Source organism: Ranitomeya imitator, chromosome 5 (assembly GCF_032444005.1).
Source record: "Ranitomeya imitator isolate aRanImi1 chromosome 5, aRanImi1.pri, whole genome shotgun sequence".
Classification (NCBI taxonomy): domain Eukaryota; kingdom Metazoa; phylum Chordata; class Amphibia; order Anura; family Dendrobatidae; genus Ranitomeya; species Ranitomeya imitator.
This window is the reverse complement of record NC_091286.1, coordinates 31068809-31086033: the sequence shown is the minus strand read 5'-3', so window position 1 is coordinate 31086033 and position 17225 is coordinate 31068809. Positions and strand designations below refer to the sequence as shown.

General features: G+C 37.6%; 1 protein-coding gene across 5 annotated transcripts in view; it reads right to left on the bottom strand.

Annotated features, from left to right (window-relative positions):
- ESRRG (estrogen related receptor gamma) overlaps positions 1–17225 on the bottom strand; it is a 980003-nt gene that overhangs the window by 283381 nt on the left and 679397 nt on the right. Inside the window, exon 1 of one of the 5 annotated variants that reach the window (XM_069768493.1) lies at positions 3382–3607. The exons of 1 other annotated variant lie outside the window; for it this stretch is intronic. Coding sequence is in view for 2 of the 4 variants with exons in the window: in XM_069768491.1 (XP_069624592.1) it covers positions 3382–3437 (56 nt within the window). In the remaining 2 variants the exon portion in view is untranslated. Of the gene's footprint in view, positions 1–3381; positions 3608–17225 lie in introns of those variants that run through there. 3 more of the 5 variants (XM_069768491.1, XM_069768492.1, XM_069768494.1) reach the window with 3 other exon arrangements.

Genomic DNA, 17225 nt, shown 5'->3' with positions numbered 1-17225 from the left:
TATCCTTTTATCCATCTCTCTGTCTATCTAGTACAGTATGGGATCCCTCTGATGTCAGCTATTCAGTACTATCTCCATTACAATAAGCAGAATTTGGTGAAGCGAATTCCCCAAATACCATTGCGAAAACAATACCTTTAACCCCTTCAAATCCACACGACTAACTGTCATAGACCGGAGTGAAGTGTAGCTGAAATCTGCAAGAAAGTCAATATTAAGAACCATAGTGCGAGTTAAGAAAATTTCTCAACCCACCCTCCTAGTTAAGAGATTTGCTCAAAACCTCCCCTCCTCCCCTTCCACTGTCAGAACTGTGCCCCAACATCTACCTATCCTAAATGTGATGCTCTAAGTTTTCACACAAGCAACATCAGTTTTCTCTAGATTCCCCCCCCCCCCCCAAAAAAAAGGCATCAACAACACTTCTACTGCCGGTTGCAATGATTAACCAGAATAATCAGCGCCTATCGAGAGCTAAACGCCCACCTGGTATCAATCTGTTTTGGGGGGCAATTTAAAACTTATCAGAGTCATTTCATGTGAAAAGCCCAACGTGTGTGAATCACATTGTACAGGAATCACACGGCCCAGGAAGAGGCCGGAAAATAGTAATCGAAATTTTAAAAAAAAAAAAATTTAATTTTTGAAATTCGAGGGCGGCTGAGCTCATAGGAATCGATTAAATACGGTCAAAGTTCCAAATGTAAAGCTCGAAATAAATAATCAGTTCTCCATCCTCCTCAAAAATATTCAAACATAATCATCAAAAGGGAAAAAAGCCAAAGCGTCGACTGTAAAAATGTAATACACCTTGAAATTTTGCAGGGGAAGGCAGAAAGGGCCGAGCATTCTTGGGAAATTAATGGGTATTCACAAGGGCTTTGCTAATAACATGGGTTAATTACAGCTGAAACGCACTGGGCTCAGTAAATAAAAGAGCACAACCATAAACACATTAAAATGAGCATTCAGCTCTATAAAATGGGACAGCTCCCCCGGAAAAAAAAAAAAAAAGACTGAGCTGTCAGGGTGAAATGTAAATGTGGTGAGGAGATGAGATGTTTTTATTTTTTCTTTTTTTTTTTCCGCCATTATTTCCAACCGTCTAAATTGGACATGGGCAGAGAGAGGAAGAAGACTTGGCATTTTTGATTTTGAGATCTCTATCGGAGCTAGTTAAGAGGGGTCAAAAACCACCGGAGAGATTCTCAAAAATGTATCCAACGAGTCTTGATCTTCTTCAAAAACTTGAGGACATCATGGAAGCTTTACTGACACGTCTCCCCCACTCCCCCCAAACTTCCCTTTCCCTGTCTCTCTAGGGATCGAACTTTAGGATATAAAAGTAAAGTAAGGGAAAGGAAATCGAGCACGATCCCTCGATCCCAGCTGGAAACCCGATCACTTAAAAGCAATCACTTAAGATTGTGTCCTCATTTATCGTAGCACTAATGTCCTCTTATCTTGGCGTCCTGACAGGCAGTAGCCCTTTCTTATCAACGTTACACTTTCAGCTGTGCCCTTCCTATATTTATCTATAGATACAATTACCCTAAACTTTGTCACAGGCCAATATTCCGGGACATTTTTTTTTTTTCTCTTCCTTATCTCTTTCCTCTTGATACATCTCATTCTTTTGTCTTCCTCAACTCTTCCCACTGACACCAGCTCCTCCGCTTTCCCCTTTTTTTGGACTCTTTTTTTTTTTTTTTTCATTTGCCTTTCCGCTTTCCAACAGCTGCGACAACTGTTAAAACAGTCAGTAAAATTAAGTCAGCCCCGTAATCCTTTAGTCAATGTAACGTTTTTAATCAGAGGTAGAAGGAGTTTTATGTAAAGAGCCGACTGTTTCATTTCCCAGAGATGAGATTGACACATATGTCAGGACGGGCCCGATACATTTATTGCGTCTGTTACTTTCATAATAACCATTATTTTTAAAGAAGAAGTAGCGCTGTACATTCAGCCTTCGCCTTAGCTTACGACCATCTTTCCCCAAATCCCCCCCCCCCAAAAAAAAAAATTCCCTAATTTTTGATCAAATCCCAAACAGCAATTTTCTATCTACTTAAAAACAATGCTGACCTATAGAGATAATAACTAGTTCATCTATCCGGCTACTCATATCCCGTAATCAATTATTTACGAAGCCAATATTGGGGTCCGGAGTGGCTCGTGCAGTGACCCCAATATTCTTTCTCTCTAAAGCCTTAAGGACCACGGTCTGACATCTGCACGCAGATCATTTCAATGCATCTTCCTTAAGAGGCTTATCTAAGTAATCATGCAAATTAGCTATAAGAAGGTAAATTCAAGAAAGCTTCTTTTTAGCAAAGACGCACTTTTAAAAGGTTTTTGTCGAATTCAAAGTTGCAAACTTTATCTCAAGAAGACGACTCTAGGGAAGGTTTTCTTTAGATTTTGCAAGTTTTTTTTTTTATCATACCGGAAGAGTTGTGCCGCCCAAGTTCTACTTTGCCCACTGACACCGTCACACATGGTCTAGTGCGTTTTTTTTTTTTTTTTCCCCTGCGCACAATACCCCCTTTCCCTGGTTGTTTTTTTTTTAGAGGATAGCGCTTTGAGTAGCTCAACAAGATGCAAAAGTATCAATGACGGATCCCTCCTAAATGTATCTCCAGATCCGCTCTACGCAACTACATAGAACTTCTGCCGACAATGTCTTTACTCTCCGTTCTGCCCGGAACCAATACACGTTTTCTCCCCCCCCCCTCCACCTCTCCTAACCGGCCCCAGTTACTCATTGACCGGCGCCTGCATTGTAGCTAGTTAATGCTTATCCATCTAGAATTCAACTCCAGGCTGCTTCCTAAATACTTCTCTAAACACGCTTTCTCATTTTCTGCTCATTATCTCCCCCCCCAGAGCATGTCACTTCTATGACAAGCCGGCTGCAAAGACAAGAAGCGTTCTGGTGGTCTGTATGGCACGCAGTGCAGGTTTGTGCTCCGTCCAGGGGAAAATGATGGGAGGGGGGGGGGGTTTTCTAGGAAAAATGTGCTCGGACACCAGTGAATCGCCACATTTTTAACACTTAGCTACTGCTTTTGTGCCAAGTGCCTATTCTTAGCACCTGGGGAAAAAAAAAAAAAAAGGAAAGGGCGACACACAGCTGCTACATTCGGATTGTGGCAGGACGCGCAGTGGAAGGTAACGGAACAATCCCACAGTCGCACAATAAAAAAAAACAACAACAACAAGAAAAAACGTAACAATAGAGACAAGACAGGCACACAGTGATCACTCATGCACAGCCCCTACCTGCATCTCTGCAATAATAAGAAATAGAAGCGAGAAAAAAAAAAAAGAAGAAGAAAGAAAGAGAGAGAGAGAGAGAGAGAGAGAGAGAGAGGTACCTACTCTTCCTCGTAGTGCAGGGAAAAAGATTCTGGAAGGCAAAGTTCTACCGAATCCATGTGCGCCCGGCAACCATAATTTGTGCACCCCAGCTATAAATCAAAGTTTCCTTGTCAGAGGACAGTGCAATTAACAGAAACGTTCTCCTGGTGACAAGCCTATAGGCACGGCCAGTTGGGACCAAAAGCTCTCACACTCTCCTAATCAAGGACTTAAAGCCCCGATTGCAGCTTATTAATATGAAGTAGAGCTTTACATATGCAGTCCCTCTGGCCCACTTGGCTACCGGATTGGTGGGAGGATGGCCAATGAAAGGCGGGGAGGGCAGGAGCTCCACACATTGTGACAGCTAGGCAGGTACTGTGCGAGGAGGGTGGGGGGAAGAGAACACACTGAAAACCGAGATGGAGAGGGAGATTTCTCCCGAGCTACAAATGTTTCCTTTGGGCTACAGTACAAAGAGGGAATAAAAGGTTCCTCTGTTTGGGCATTAAACGTTTGTTATAACATTAAACACAACTCAACCGGAGCCAAATGCTAAAAAATATTTCACATCATTTTTTTTTCATTATTATTATTATTATTATTTTATTTTATTTTCATTATTATTATTATTTTTTTTTTAATTTTTATTTTATTTTTTAAGTTTGTTTTTTTTTCATTTCCATGCCGATTTCTTACAGACTGTTTTTTTTTTTTAAGTTGACATCATTTTTTTGTTTTAATCATTCTATATCATTTTTTTGAGCGTATTTTTTTTTTTTTGGACGCGGTTTTTGAGACGTACTTGAAAAATTGTAAATCCGGGGAGACAGGATACATAAATAAATAAAAAAAAAATTAAAATGAATCGCGATTCGCTCGATTGTCTTAAGCGTTTTGACGACGGTTTATTACCGATCGAAAGGTCAAGGGCGGGACTCTTAAAAGGAGGAAGAACGCTGCCAGCCACCGTCGGGAAAGGAAGGGTTAAACGGTCTGCAAATCCAAAGCGCATACCATTCACGTGTTTGTCTAAATAAATACACGCCTTCGTGCACTTGTCAACCCCCATTTCTTTTTTTTTTTAAGTGAGCAGGCGAGTAGGAACCGAATTTAACAGGTCTAAGCACACAAATTTCAGATTACGGTAAAACAGTGAGAAATGCCGGAGAAGTCACGTTGATCAATCGGTTTCTTCAATTGTCACAGCGAGCAGATTACAGAACAAGATAATAGAAACATAATGTGGTGGGGGGTGGGATGGGGATAATTCATTCCATCATCTTCCACCCCCCAAAAAAATTCCGTATCTTTCAATCATAGAACTTTTAAACTTTTGAAAATTGATGCAAAATTTTCAAAAAAATTTGATAGAACCCAACCGCCATTCTAAACAGATTCCAGATCAAATCAGAACGGTTGTGGGGTGTAAGGTGTAAAAAAAAAAAGTTGGTCTGTTAACACCTTAACCCTATCCATACCGGGGGTTTCTTTTAGAGGGTCTCCGAACGTCTTTCCATGTCCAATTTTTCTGACCTTAAATAAAAATTGTGTCTCGCCTCGGGAATTCTTCATTTTGCGGTGTAAGTTTTGACACGTGCATATCGTGGTCGTCATCTGCTGTCACCCTGTGCATTGCCAATTCCTCCCGATACAGTCTCCCCCCCAGCCACCACCACCACCGATGACGGCTTCATTAGAAGGAAAGGAATTCGAAATCAGAGGGACGGAAGTAAATTTTAAGATTCCGGGCCTGCTTTTCTTTTTTTTCTCATATTTTAACTTTTCCGACTTTTTTTTTTCTAGAAAATGGGGGGGAGGGTTAACATCACGAAACTATGTCGCTACGCGGAGTGTCGAAAGCAGGTACTAAAAGCTTAATTACCAGTAGCATTACGCTGTCTATATTGTTAAATGTGAACCCTGCAATTAAGATGTAAATTTGGCTGTGAGCAGTGAATAAAAAGAGCTTTGGGACGAGAAGTAAAAAGGCGAGCATTCTGGAGACGCTGTACAACAAAAAAGATTAGTCTCAAACCTTAACAGGGGAGACATTTAATCATTTTACAGCATTCAAATGCCTTTTTTTGAGCACATTTTGATTGAAACCGGAATTTAAAATACCATAAAAGAATAAAGCGAGCGTTCCCCCGTCAGCATGTAAAAGAGGCATTCACTTTCCGGGCTGCATGGTAATCTTTATCTCTGCAATATTGATGCCGCTAATTATTTTCCCTGTGTACCGGTCTATAGAATACAAATGGACAGGGGCGATCTTCATTACAAAGTCACAATCCGGCCATACGTGTTCTCTATAGGATATGTGGCTTCACGGGGGGGGGAGGGAAGGTAAAAAAAGGGTCGTGGGCTGCAAAAATGACAAGACGTGTGGACCCGGAAGGATTAGAGCTACTAATTTACTGTAGTCTGCAGGATAATGGTATCTCGCCATCTTTCAATGCAGGGTCCTTTTCATGTTTTCACATCTACCCAAAAACATTGGCTGCCACGTCCCCTGCTGTTACCCTATTAACCAAAGCAAAATTCCCTCCAACCAGCTTTCATCCAGTTAAATGACTGTCCCTACTGTGGTTCCTCGATGGACACAGAGACAAAGCCTTCATCCCCCCGCCCGCCTCCTCCTCCTCCTCCTCCTCCCCGCCAAGTGAAGAGGTCCCCCCATTAAAGGATGTGAGACTACCCAAGAGTCAGTGTCCTGTCCCCTGTGATCTACACCAATCCTTGAACTTGAAATAGGTTCTAGAATTAACCCTATATCATATCGGCGCATAATTATCTAGATATAAAGAAGGGTGATATTGTCTGGAGAGAAGTGTAGAGAGTGTCTGTACATCACATCAGGGAGGATAGAACGGGAGGAAGCAGTGTGAACATGTGCTAAGGCTATGGGATGGTCTGAAGTGAGGATAGGTGGACGATAGATAGATAGATAGATAGATAAATAGATAGATAGATCGATAGATAGAGAGGTAGATAGATAATAGATAGATAGGTAGATAATAGATAGAAAAAAAGATAGATATATAATAGGTAGATAAATAATAGATAGATACATAGATAATAGATAGATAGACAATAGATAAGAAATAGATAGATAATAGATAACTAATAGATAATAGATAGATAAAAAGAAAGACAATAGATAGATAATGGATGGATAAAGGGATAGATAGATAGATAGATAGATAGATAGATAGATAGATAGATAGATAGATAGATAGATAATAGATTAATAGATAGATACTAAATAGATATATAATAGTTAGATGGATAATAGATAGATACATGATAGATAGATTGATAGATAGATAATAGATAGATAGATGATAGATAGATACATAGATAGTTAGATAATAGATCAATGATAGATAAGAAATAGATAGATAGATAGATAGATAGATAGATAGAGATAAATAATAGATAGATAATAGACAGATAGAAAGAAAGACAATAGATAGATAATGGATGGATAAAGGGATAGATAGATAGATAGATAGATAGATAGATAGATAGATAGATAGATAGATAGATAGATGATAGATAGATAGATAGATAGATGATAGATAATAGAAAATGGATAGATAGATAGATAGATAGATAATATAAAGATAGATAGATAATTGATAGATTGATAATAGATAGATAAATAGATGGATAGATAGATAATAAATAGATAGATAGATAGATAGATAATAGAGAGATAGTGGATGATAGATAATAGATAGATAATAGATAGATAGATAATAGATAGATAGATAATAGATAGATAGATAGATAGATAGATAGATAGATAGATAGATAATAGATACTGTAGATATATAGATAGATAATAGATAGATAGATAGATAATAGATAGATAGATAATAGATAGATAATAGATAGATAATAGATAGATAGATAATAGATAGATAGATATATACTGTAGATAGATAATAGATAGATAGATAATAGATAGATAGATAGATAATAGATAGATAGATAGATAATAGATAGATAGATAGATAGATAGATAATAGATGATAGATAATAGATAGATAATAGATAGATAATAGATAGATAGATAATAGATAGATAGATAATAGTGAGATAGTGGATGGATAGATTAGAGATAGATAGATAGATAGATAGATAATAGATAGATAATAGATAGATAATAGATAGATAGATAGATAGATAGATAGATAGATAATAGATACTGTAGATATATAGATAGATAATAGATAGATAGATAGATAATAGATAGATAGATAGATAGATAATAGATAGATAGATAGATAGATAATAGATAGATAGATAGATACTGTAGATAGATAGATAGATAGATATTAGATGATAGATAATAGATAGATAGATAGATAATAGATAGATAGATAGATAATAGATAGATAGATAATAGATGATAGATAATAGATAGATAATAGATAGATAATAGATAGATAGATAGATAGATAGATAATAGATAGATAGATAATAGTGAGATAGTGGATGGATAGATTAGAGATAGATAGATAGATAATAGATAGATAGATAGATAGATAGATAATAGATAGATAGATAATAGATAGATAATAGATAGATAGATAGATAGATAGATAGATAATAGATAGATAATAGACAGATAGATAGATAGATAGATAGATAGATAGATAGATAGATAGATAATAGATAGATAGATAGATAATAGATAGATAGATAGATAGATAGATAGATAGATAATAGGTGATAGATAATAGATATATAATAGATAGATAGATAGATAGATAATAGATAGATAGATAAATAGATAGATAGATAGATAATAGGTGATAGATAATAGATAGATAATAGATAGATAGTAGATGGATGGTGAAGGATTAGTGGCAGCAGTACACACTTGCTGACAGACACATACACATGGGACATATGTTGTGTAGGACACATGCTGTACTAAGCTCACACTTAACCACAATGAGCCCTGAGTAAAGACCTTTCGGATGTTAACCCTTTGTGCTTTGCCCACCAGTTGGACGAGTCCCCGATCCCATACTGGCGGCTCGCTGTCCTCTCCCCCGGGGATCGCGCACGCTTTACCTACACGTCTTCCCTCAGACAATGCGCTGCGGAGGTACGGTGTGGATCACGCGTGTTTTCCATGCGGTTATCCTACATTTTGGATTCCTCTGGGGGTCGTTTAATTGCTTGGCTGGAAGCAGAACAGTTTATCATTTCACAGTTGTGTCGCTTGTTTAATTCGTCTTTGTTTTTAGTGAATAATCTTCTATATAATCCGCCTGATTTGTATCGTATGTTCCGGGAGATTCTCAGCACGGAGGCAGCACATAATGTCCCATGTCCCTGGTGAGCAGGTACTAGACATAATATTACATCCTACACTATGAGGAATATAGGCCATGTCATCGCAAACTGCAACACCCATCATCCTAGATCACACCTCCTAGCAAATTAAAAGAAAGGATCTGCCTCCCCCCCCCCCAGAAACAGCGCCTCTCCTGGGCTCAATCTGGTACTGCAGTTCAGCCCTATTCAATAAAATGGGGCTACGTTGCAATACCCGTCTCAAACCATGGAAAATAGTGGCGCTGTTTCTTAAAAAAATAAATTAACTAGTGGGAGGGTGGATAGGATTGATGCCAACTATTTAACCTTTTATACACAAAAATCAAAATTCAGATAAGGATAAGAAAGGTCCTGGGTTTTGCCTTTGACTGATATTTCAATACTCATTGCTTGGGGTCCCCATGACTATCCGAGTAATAATGCCCAGGTTGTGTCCAAACAGATGTCAGACCATTTTATAAGCACGGGCTGATAATGATATTTAGGGCAAAAAGAAAAAAATAAGCAAAACTTCAAGGGGCTAAAAACAAAATTAAAAATGATAAAATTAAATTAATGAAAAAAAATCACAATAAATAATATACAAAATATGTCATTAATTTTTTTATTGAATACATATACAAAATAAAACATTTATACATTTGGTGTTCTAAAAAAAGAAAAGATTTTATAAAATCATAATAAATCATACGTTAAAGTTTTTATGTTTACTTGGATAAGTGATGAAAAAAAGTAGTAATAATAATAATAATAATAATAATAATAATGACGGAATTGCTTTTTTATCTATGCCCCCATTGTAAGAAAAATAATTATAGTTATTAAATGGGTTCTTCTGAGGACTGAAAAACTGATGACTAGTGATTGAGAGAGGCAATCAGTTAGTGAGGGGCCTACTGTGAAGCTAGTCTCTAATCACAGTCTAGCTGTGTTACAGGGGGTCAAACATTCCGGGGTAAGATACCAAGAGAAAAAGTCAAAATCTAAAGAGGAAAAACAAATGCAAAGTCTAGTCACAGTCCGACATCAGAATACCAGGAAGATAGCGGATCAGAGCAAAGGGGCTAGTTAAATGGATCAGAGCAAAGGGGCTAGGCAAACGGATCAGAGCAAAGGGGCTAGGCAAACAGATCAGAGAGCAAAGGGGCTAGGCAAACAGAGGAGAGCAAAGGGGCTAGCCAAACAGATCAGAGCAAAGGAGCTAGGCAAACAGATCAGAGCAAAGGGGCTAGGCAAACAGATCAGAGTAAAGGGGCTAGGCAAAAAGATCAGAGCAAAGGGGCTAGGCAAACAGATCAGAGCAAAGGGGCTAGGCAAACAGATCAGAGCAAAGGGGCTAGGCAAACAGATCAGAGCAAAGGGGCTAGCCAAACAGATCAGAGCAAAGGGGCTAGGCAAACAGATCAGAGCAAAGGGGCTAGCCAAACAGATCAGAGCAAAGGGGCTAGGCAAACAGATCAGAGCAAAGGGGCTAGCCAAACAGATCAGAGCAAAGGGGCTAGCCAAACAGATCAGAGCAAAGGGGCTAGCCAAACAGATCAGAGCAAAGGGACTCCCTTGAGTATTAATTTCGCTTTTAAATCCATCAGAGATATGGGCCTTTTTATTTAGCGCAAATTTTTATGGCCTTTTCTAAAGGGGGTGTGACTTACAGGGTAATTTTACAGCACAATTTAAAGACACGCCCCAGAGGATCTATGATCCACGCCCCTTTGGGAAAAAAATTATAACTAAATAAAAAGGTCATTATCTATAGTGCCGTGTGATGGATTACAGGAAAAAATACTCACGGGAACAGTAGGTTTGTTTTTTCTTGGTGCTAGGTTTTCTTTAAGTGACCCCTTTAATCAACTGATCATCCGAGAGTCACTCTGCCACCAATGTGATAATATTGGATTACACTAAAGCTGACTGTATACATTAGATTCCTGTTGGACAGCTCTCTGTCCTGGCTCCTCCATACACAGGAACGCAGCACAATATAGACACAGCAAGGCAGAGGTTACTGTACAGAACTCACATAGAGCCGACTACATTCAAGGGGAAAGGGGCTTTTATAACCGGAGACAACTTTCCGTCTGTCCTCTCTATGTTCTATTTCTACAAATAAAAGCCAGGGAGAGACAATGCCTGTTAATCGAAAAGACAGACGCTACCATTACTCCCTATTAGAGGGATAATGCGCCTCCATAACACCCTCACAAATAAACTAACAGTGAGATTGTGCTCCTCTAGAGAGCAATAGAGTCAAATAGAAAGGTAAGTTATCTCCGAGGGAAACGATAAAAATGCTTTTTAATAGGCGACATCAACAAGAAATATGGCATTTTGGTATTTCCCCTTTAAACAATGGTAAGGTTATGCCAGAAATATGTAAAAAATAATATTAACAACAGAAGTGTAGAAAACGGTCTCACTTAAATCTATCTATCTATCTATCTATCTATCTATCTATCTATCTATCTATCAACTATCTATCATCTATATATCTATATATCTATCATCTATCTATTATCTATCATCTATCTATTATCTATCATCTATCTATTATCTATCTATCTATCTATTATCAATCATCTATTATCTATCTATTATTTATCATCTATTATTTATCTATCATCAATCAATCTATCTATCTATCTATCTATCTATTATCTATCTATCTATCTATCTATCTATCATCTATCTATTATCTATCTATCATCTATCTATCTATTATATATCTACCATCTATCTATCATCTATCTAAATATTATCTATTATCTATTTATCATCTATCCATCATCTATCTGTTATCTATCTATCTATTTATCTATCTATCTATCTATCTATCTATCTATCTATCTATCTATCTATCTATCTATCTATCTATCTATCTATCTATCTATCCATTGACTAAACATCAGACCTGATTGTCATAATATATCTATATATACATTATAATATATATGTACAGTATGTAAATACACACATTTCAGGCGTAAACATTAAACATACACATATATTTGTACAATTTGCACACACATTAAACGCATAACACATACATTTATTCATGCTTGGTACACACATACACATTACACACACATGCACACACATACATGCGTATATACTGTATATATTGTATATATATATATATATATATATATATATTTTTTTTTTTATTTAGTTATATAGCTCTCTTATATTCCACAGCATTTCACAGACATTATCATCGCTGTCCCCATTGGGGCTCACAATCTAGATTCCCTATCAGTATGTCTTTGGAATGTGAGAGGAAACCAGAGAACCCGGAGGAAACCCACACAAACATGGGAAGAACATATACACTTTTTGCAGATGTTGTCCTTGGTGGGATTTGAACCCAGGACCACTTCTAACCCCCCGTTAACAACTAAGCCACCAAGCTGCTGTTATATATCCATACTTGTTACACCCATGCACATTACAAATACATTGCAAACACATCTAGTCACACACATTGCTTGTACTTACTTCTCCTGCAGGGCTGTCATATTCTAGAAGTAGAGAGGACAGAGGTGTGATAGGAGAGGACTCCCTCCCCGTCTACTTCTTGGCCATCCTGACAGAGCTGCAGCCTAGATCAAGTTACAACAGCCAGTAAGACGCTTTTGCAATTGTAACTACATGACTAGAGATGGGTGGGCACCTGGATGTTCGGGTCCGGCCAAACAGTTACAGAAAGTTTAGGTACCAGAACAGTATCTGGACCCAAACCCGAACCCGGACACCATTCACTTGAATGGGGGGCCCAAACATCCAGTGTTTGCTATGCTGTCATGTGCACGACAGTGCGGCAAACACCGCTTCTGATTGGCAGCAAAATCATCACCACCGGTCAGAGAGCCGCAGTCCCTATGCTGTCAAAAGACTTTACAAAGCTGTGATCAGCGGAATAAAGTTTACCAACTGGTGTCGGTTGATGGGACTACAACTCCCATTTTGTTTTATTTCAAATAAAGGACTTTATTCTGTCTGTTTCTTTATTTACCATACAACTATAGGATCAGTAATGGATAGGTGTCTTATAGACGCTTCTCCATTACTAAGTCGTGGGCTTGATGTCACCTGACAATACAAAGGTGCCATCAACCCCACAAATATGAACCCCACTTGCCATCGCTACAGGGCGAATAGGAAGAGCCAAGCGAAGCACCAGAATTGGCACATCTAATAATGCACCTTTTCAGGGTGGCTGCAGGCTGCTATTTTTAGGCTGGGGTGGGTCAATATCCATGGCCCCGCACCAGCCTGAGAATATCAGCCTCCAGCTATCCCACTGACAAAGAATGGAAAGGTCTATAATTTTTATCGTAGCTGCATTTCACATGTGAGAAACAGAATCTTAAAAAAATAAAGAAAATCACATTGTATGATTTTTACATAATTAATTTGCATTTTATTGCATAAAAAAAATATTTGATGGAATAGAAAAACAGAACTTGACCAAATTCTTGGCCAATTTTGCACACATTGAGCAGGGATTTTGGCCCACTCCTCCGTACAGATCTTCTCCAGATCTTTCAGGTTTCAGGGTTGTTGGTGGGCAGTCAAAGGACAATGAGTTTCAGCTCCCTCCAAAGAGTTTCTATTGGGTTCAGGTATGGACACTGGCTAGGCCACTCCAGAACCCTGAAATGCTTCTTACAGAGCCACTACTTAGTTGCCCTGTCTATGTGTTTTGGGTCATTGCTATGTTGGAAGACCCAGCCAATGTTGGAAGACCCAGTCACGACCCATCTTCAGTGCTCTTACAGCGGGAAGGAGGTTGTTGGGCAAAATCTTGCAATCCATCCTGTCTTCATTACAGTGCATTCGTCCTGTCCCCTTTGCAGAAAAGCACCCCCAAAGTATGATGTTTCCTCCACCTTGCTTCACTGTTGGGATGGTGTTCTTGGGGTTGCACTCACCCTTCTACCTACAAACACGACGAGTGGAGTTGATCCAAAAAGTTCTATTTTGGTTTCATCTGACCTCATGACCTTCTCACATGTTTCCTCTGGATCATCCAAATGGTTTTGGCAAGCATCAAATGGGCCTGGACATGTGCTGGCATGAGCAGGGGGATCTTGCAGGATTTTAATCCATGACGGTGTAATGTGCTACTGTTTGAGACTGTGGTCCCAGCTCTCTTCAAGTAATTGACTAAGTCATTCCATCTAGTTCTGGGCTGATTCCTGACCTTTCTCAGAATCACCGAGATCTTACATTGAGCAACAGACCATGGAAGATTGACAGTCATCTTGTATTTTTTGCATTTTCTAATAATTGTGTCAACAGTTGTTGCCTTCTCATCAAGCTGCTTGCCTATTGTCCTGTAGCCCATCCCAGCGTTGCGCACGCCTACAATGTTGTCCCTGGTGTCCTGAGATAGCTCTTTGGTCTTGGCCATGGTGGAGAGGTTGGAGTGTGATTGATTGATTGTGTGGACAGGTGTCTTTTATACAAGTAACGAGTTCAAACAGGTGCAATGAGTACAGGTAATGAGTGCAGAGTAGGAGGCTTCTTAAAAAAAAAAAAAAACTAACGGGTCTGTGAGAGCCAGAATTCTTGTTGGCTGGTAGGTGATCAAATACTTATTTATTGCAATAAAATACAATTTAATGATGTAAAAATCATACAATGTGATTTTCTGGATTTTCTTTTACATTTTGTCTCTCACTGTTGTAGTGAACCTACAATAAATATTACAGACCTCTCCATTCTTTGTAGGTGGGAAAACTTGTAAAATGTGTATCAAATACTTATCTATCTATCTATCTATCTATCTATTATCTATCTATCTATCTATCTATCTATCTATCTATTATCTATCTATTATCTATCTATCTATCTATCTATCTATCTATTATCTATCTATTATCTATCTATCTATCTATCATCTATCTATCTATTTATCTATCTATTTATTATCTATCTATCTATCATCTATCTATCTATTTATTTATTATCTATCTATCTATCTATCAGTCTATCTATCATCTATCTATAATCTATCTATTATCTATCTATCTATCTATGATATATCTATCTATCTATCTATCTATTATCTATCTATCTCATATATATATCAATCTATTATCTATCTATTATCTATCTATCTATTATCTATCTATTATCTATCTATCTATTATCTATATATCTATTATATCTATTATCTACAGTATCTATCTATCTATCTTTCTATAATCTATCTCATATCTATCTATCTCATATCTATATATCTCATATCTATCTATTATCTATCTATCTACTATCTATCTATTTATCTATCTATTTATCTATCTATCTATCTATCTATCTATCTATCTATCTATCTATCTATCTATCTATCTATCTATCTATCTATCATCTATCTATTATCTATCTATCTATCTATCTATCCCATTTCTATCTATCTATCTATCCCATATCTATCTATCTATCTATCTATCTATCTATCTATCTATCTATCTATTATCTATCTATCTATCTACTATCTATCTATCCCATATCTATCTATCTATTTATCTATCTATCATCTATCTATTATCTATCTATCTATCTATCTATTATCTATCTATCTATTATCTATCTATCTATCTATTATCTATCTATCTATCTATCTATCTATCTATCTATCTATCTATCTATCTATCTATCTATCTATCTATCTATCTATCTATCCCATATCTATCTATCATCTATCTATCTATCTATCCCATATCTATCTATCTATCTATCTATCTATCTATCTATCTATCTATCTATCTATCTATCTATCTATTATCTATCTATCTATTATCTATCTATCTATCTATCTATCTATTATCTATCTATCTATCTGTCTGTCTGTCTGTCTATCTATCTATCTATCTATCTATCTATCTATCTATCTATCTATCTATCTATCATCAGTTTCATATCAGTCGCTACCAAAATGGATCTTTCCATATCCTGTAATGTCAGGAACCCCGGCCAGAACCCATAATACTAATCTGCCATTATATGTAGAGATCTTAGCAGAAGCTCATACATAGCTGGATGCAATAGTCCGCGCAGATGGTGTCTCGGTTGGCGTTGTACTGGTGTCTGCAGTGAGGCAATCATCAATGATAACCACTGTGTCTGCTCATACAGCACACAGACACTGCAAAGTAATGTGATATGTCAGATTTTTGCCGGTGATTTCATGTTTGTTGGAGTATCCAAACCTTCCTCTGATAAAACACCTTATAGTGTGGACAGACTTTTATCGGTCAGGATAGGCTGCTGGTTGTCGGGCACCTCCTTATCACCAGCTTGTTTAAAAAGCTCGTTAGCGTCATTCTCAGGAAGAGTTCTACCAATTCCATCCTGCCTGTAGGTGCGCAAGAGGAAGAGAGCGGAGAAGTGACTGTGGGATAAGTCCACGCACTAATTTGTTCATGGTTTAAAACAATGACACCACATTGGTCTGCATAGGAGCTGTGTACATAAAACGGAAGAAGATTTTTATGCATTGGAGCAATACACAAATTAGTTGCAAAATTGTGCAAAAACAAAATAAATATATGTGTTATATGCTAATGTGTCACAAAGCACACACATAGTATTACTCTAATAGATATAAATAATAGTGCGGTGTCAGGAAATATAGTGGTGAAACACAGCCCCTTTATTGAGCAGATCAGTGAGGAACCCTTGAGGTTTATTTGCTTCTTAAAGTCAAGATTAAACAACTTTTTAGATAGTTTTCATTAAACATTTTCTACCTTTTTTCTCCTGCAGATTGTCATTAAGTCCTTAAACTAGCTGAGTTCTCTGAAAAAAAGATAGAAAGCTGTGGAACTCCGGGCACTGGTTTTGAATGCTCTTTATGCTGTCCCTTCCACTCTTCTCAGTGTTAGAGATAGCAAGAAAAAGGGCATTGTACACAGATTTCCACAGTATGGAGAGGGGAGAAAGCATGTGTAGTCTCAGGGGACAGAAGATAAGGAAGAAGGCACATGAAGAGGAAATAAGTGCAGGATAGAAGCTGTGCTGATATATAAGCTAATGGAGAGACACGCATCTCATATATTTCCTATTTTACTGGGAAGACACTTCCATAAGAGAAAAGTCTATAAGTTGTATTTCTCTGTAGTAAGACATCGGATCACAGATCTCAAGGTATCATTGGTGCAATGTGTTCATGACCTGCTTGCCCATATAGATGGTTTAAGAGGCTGGATCCTACTAACAGAGTCTCTTTATATGCTCTGAAAAAACGATACAAATCCATCAAAACTCCTGGTTCTGACTACTCTGTGAATAGAGATTTCCATAGTCTGGTGAGTTGAAAAAGCATTCACAGTCTCAGGGAGGGCAGAGAAAACAAGAAGCAGAAGATGAGGAAAGCACATGGGGAGGAAATAACTGCAGAATAGAAGCTGTGCTGTTTTGTTAGATAATGGAGACAACAGAATCCTAAATTCACAAAGAAATATCACATCCAGCCTATATTACTAGAAGGAAATTTAAACCTTGGA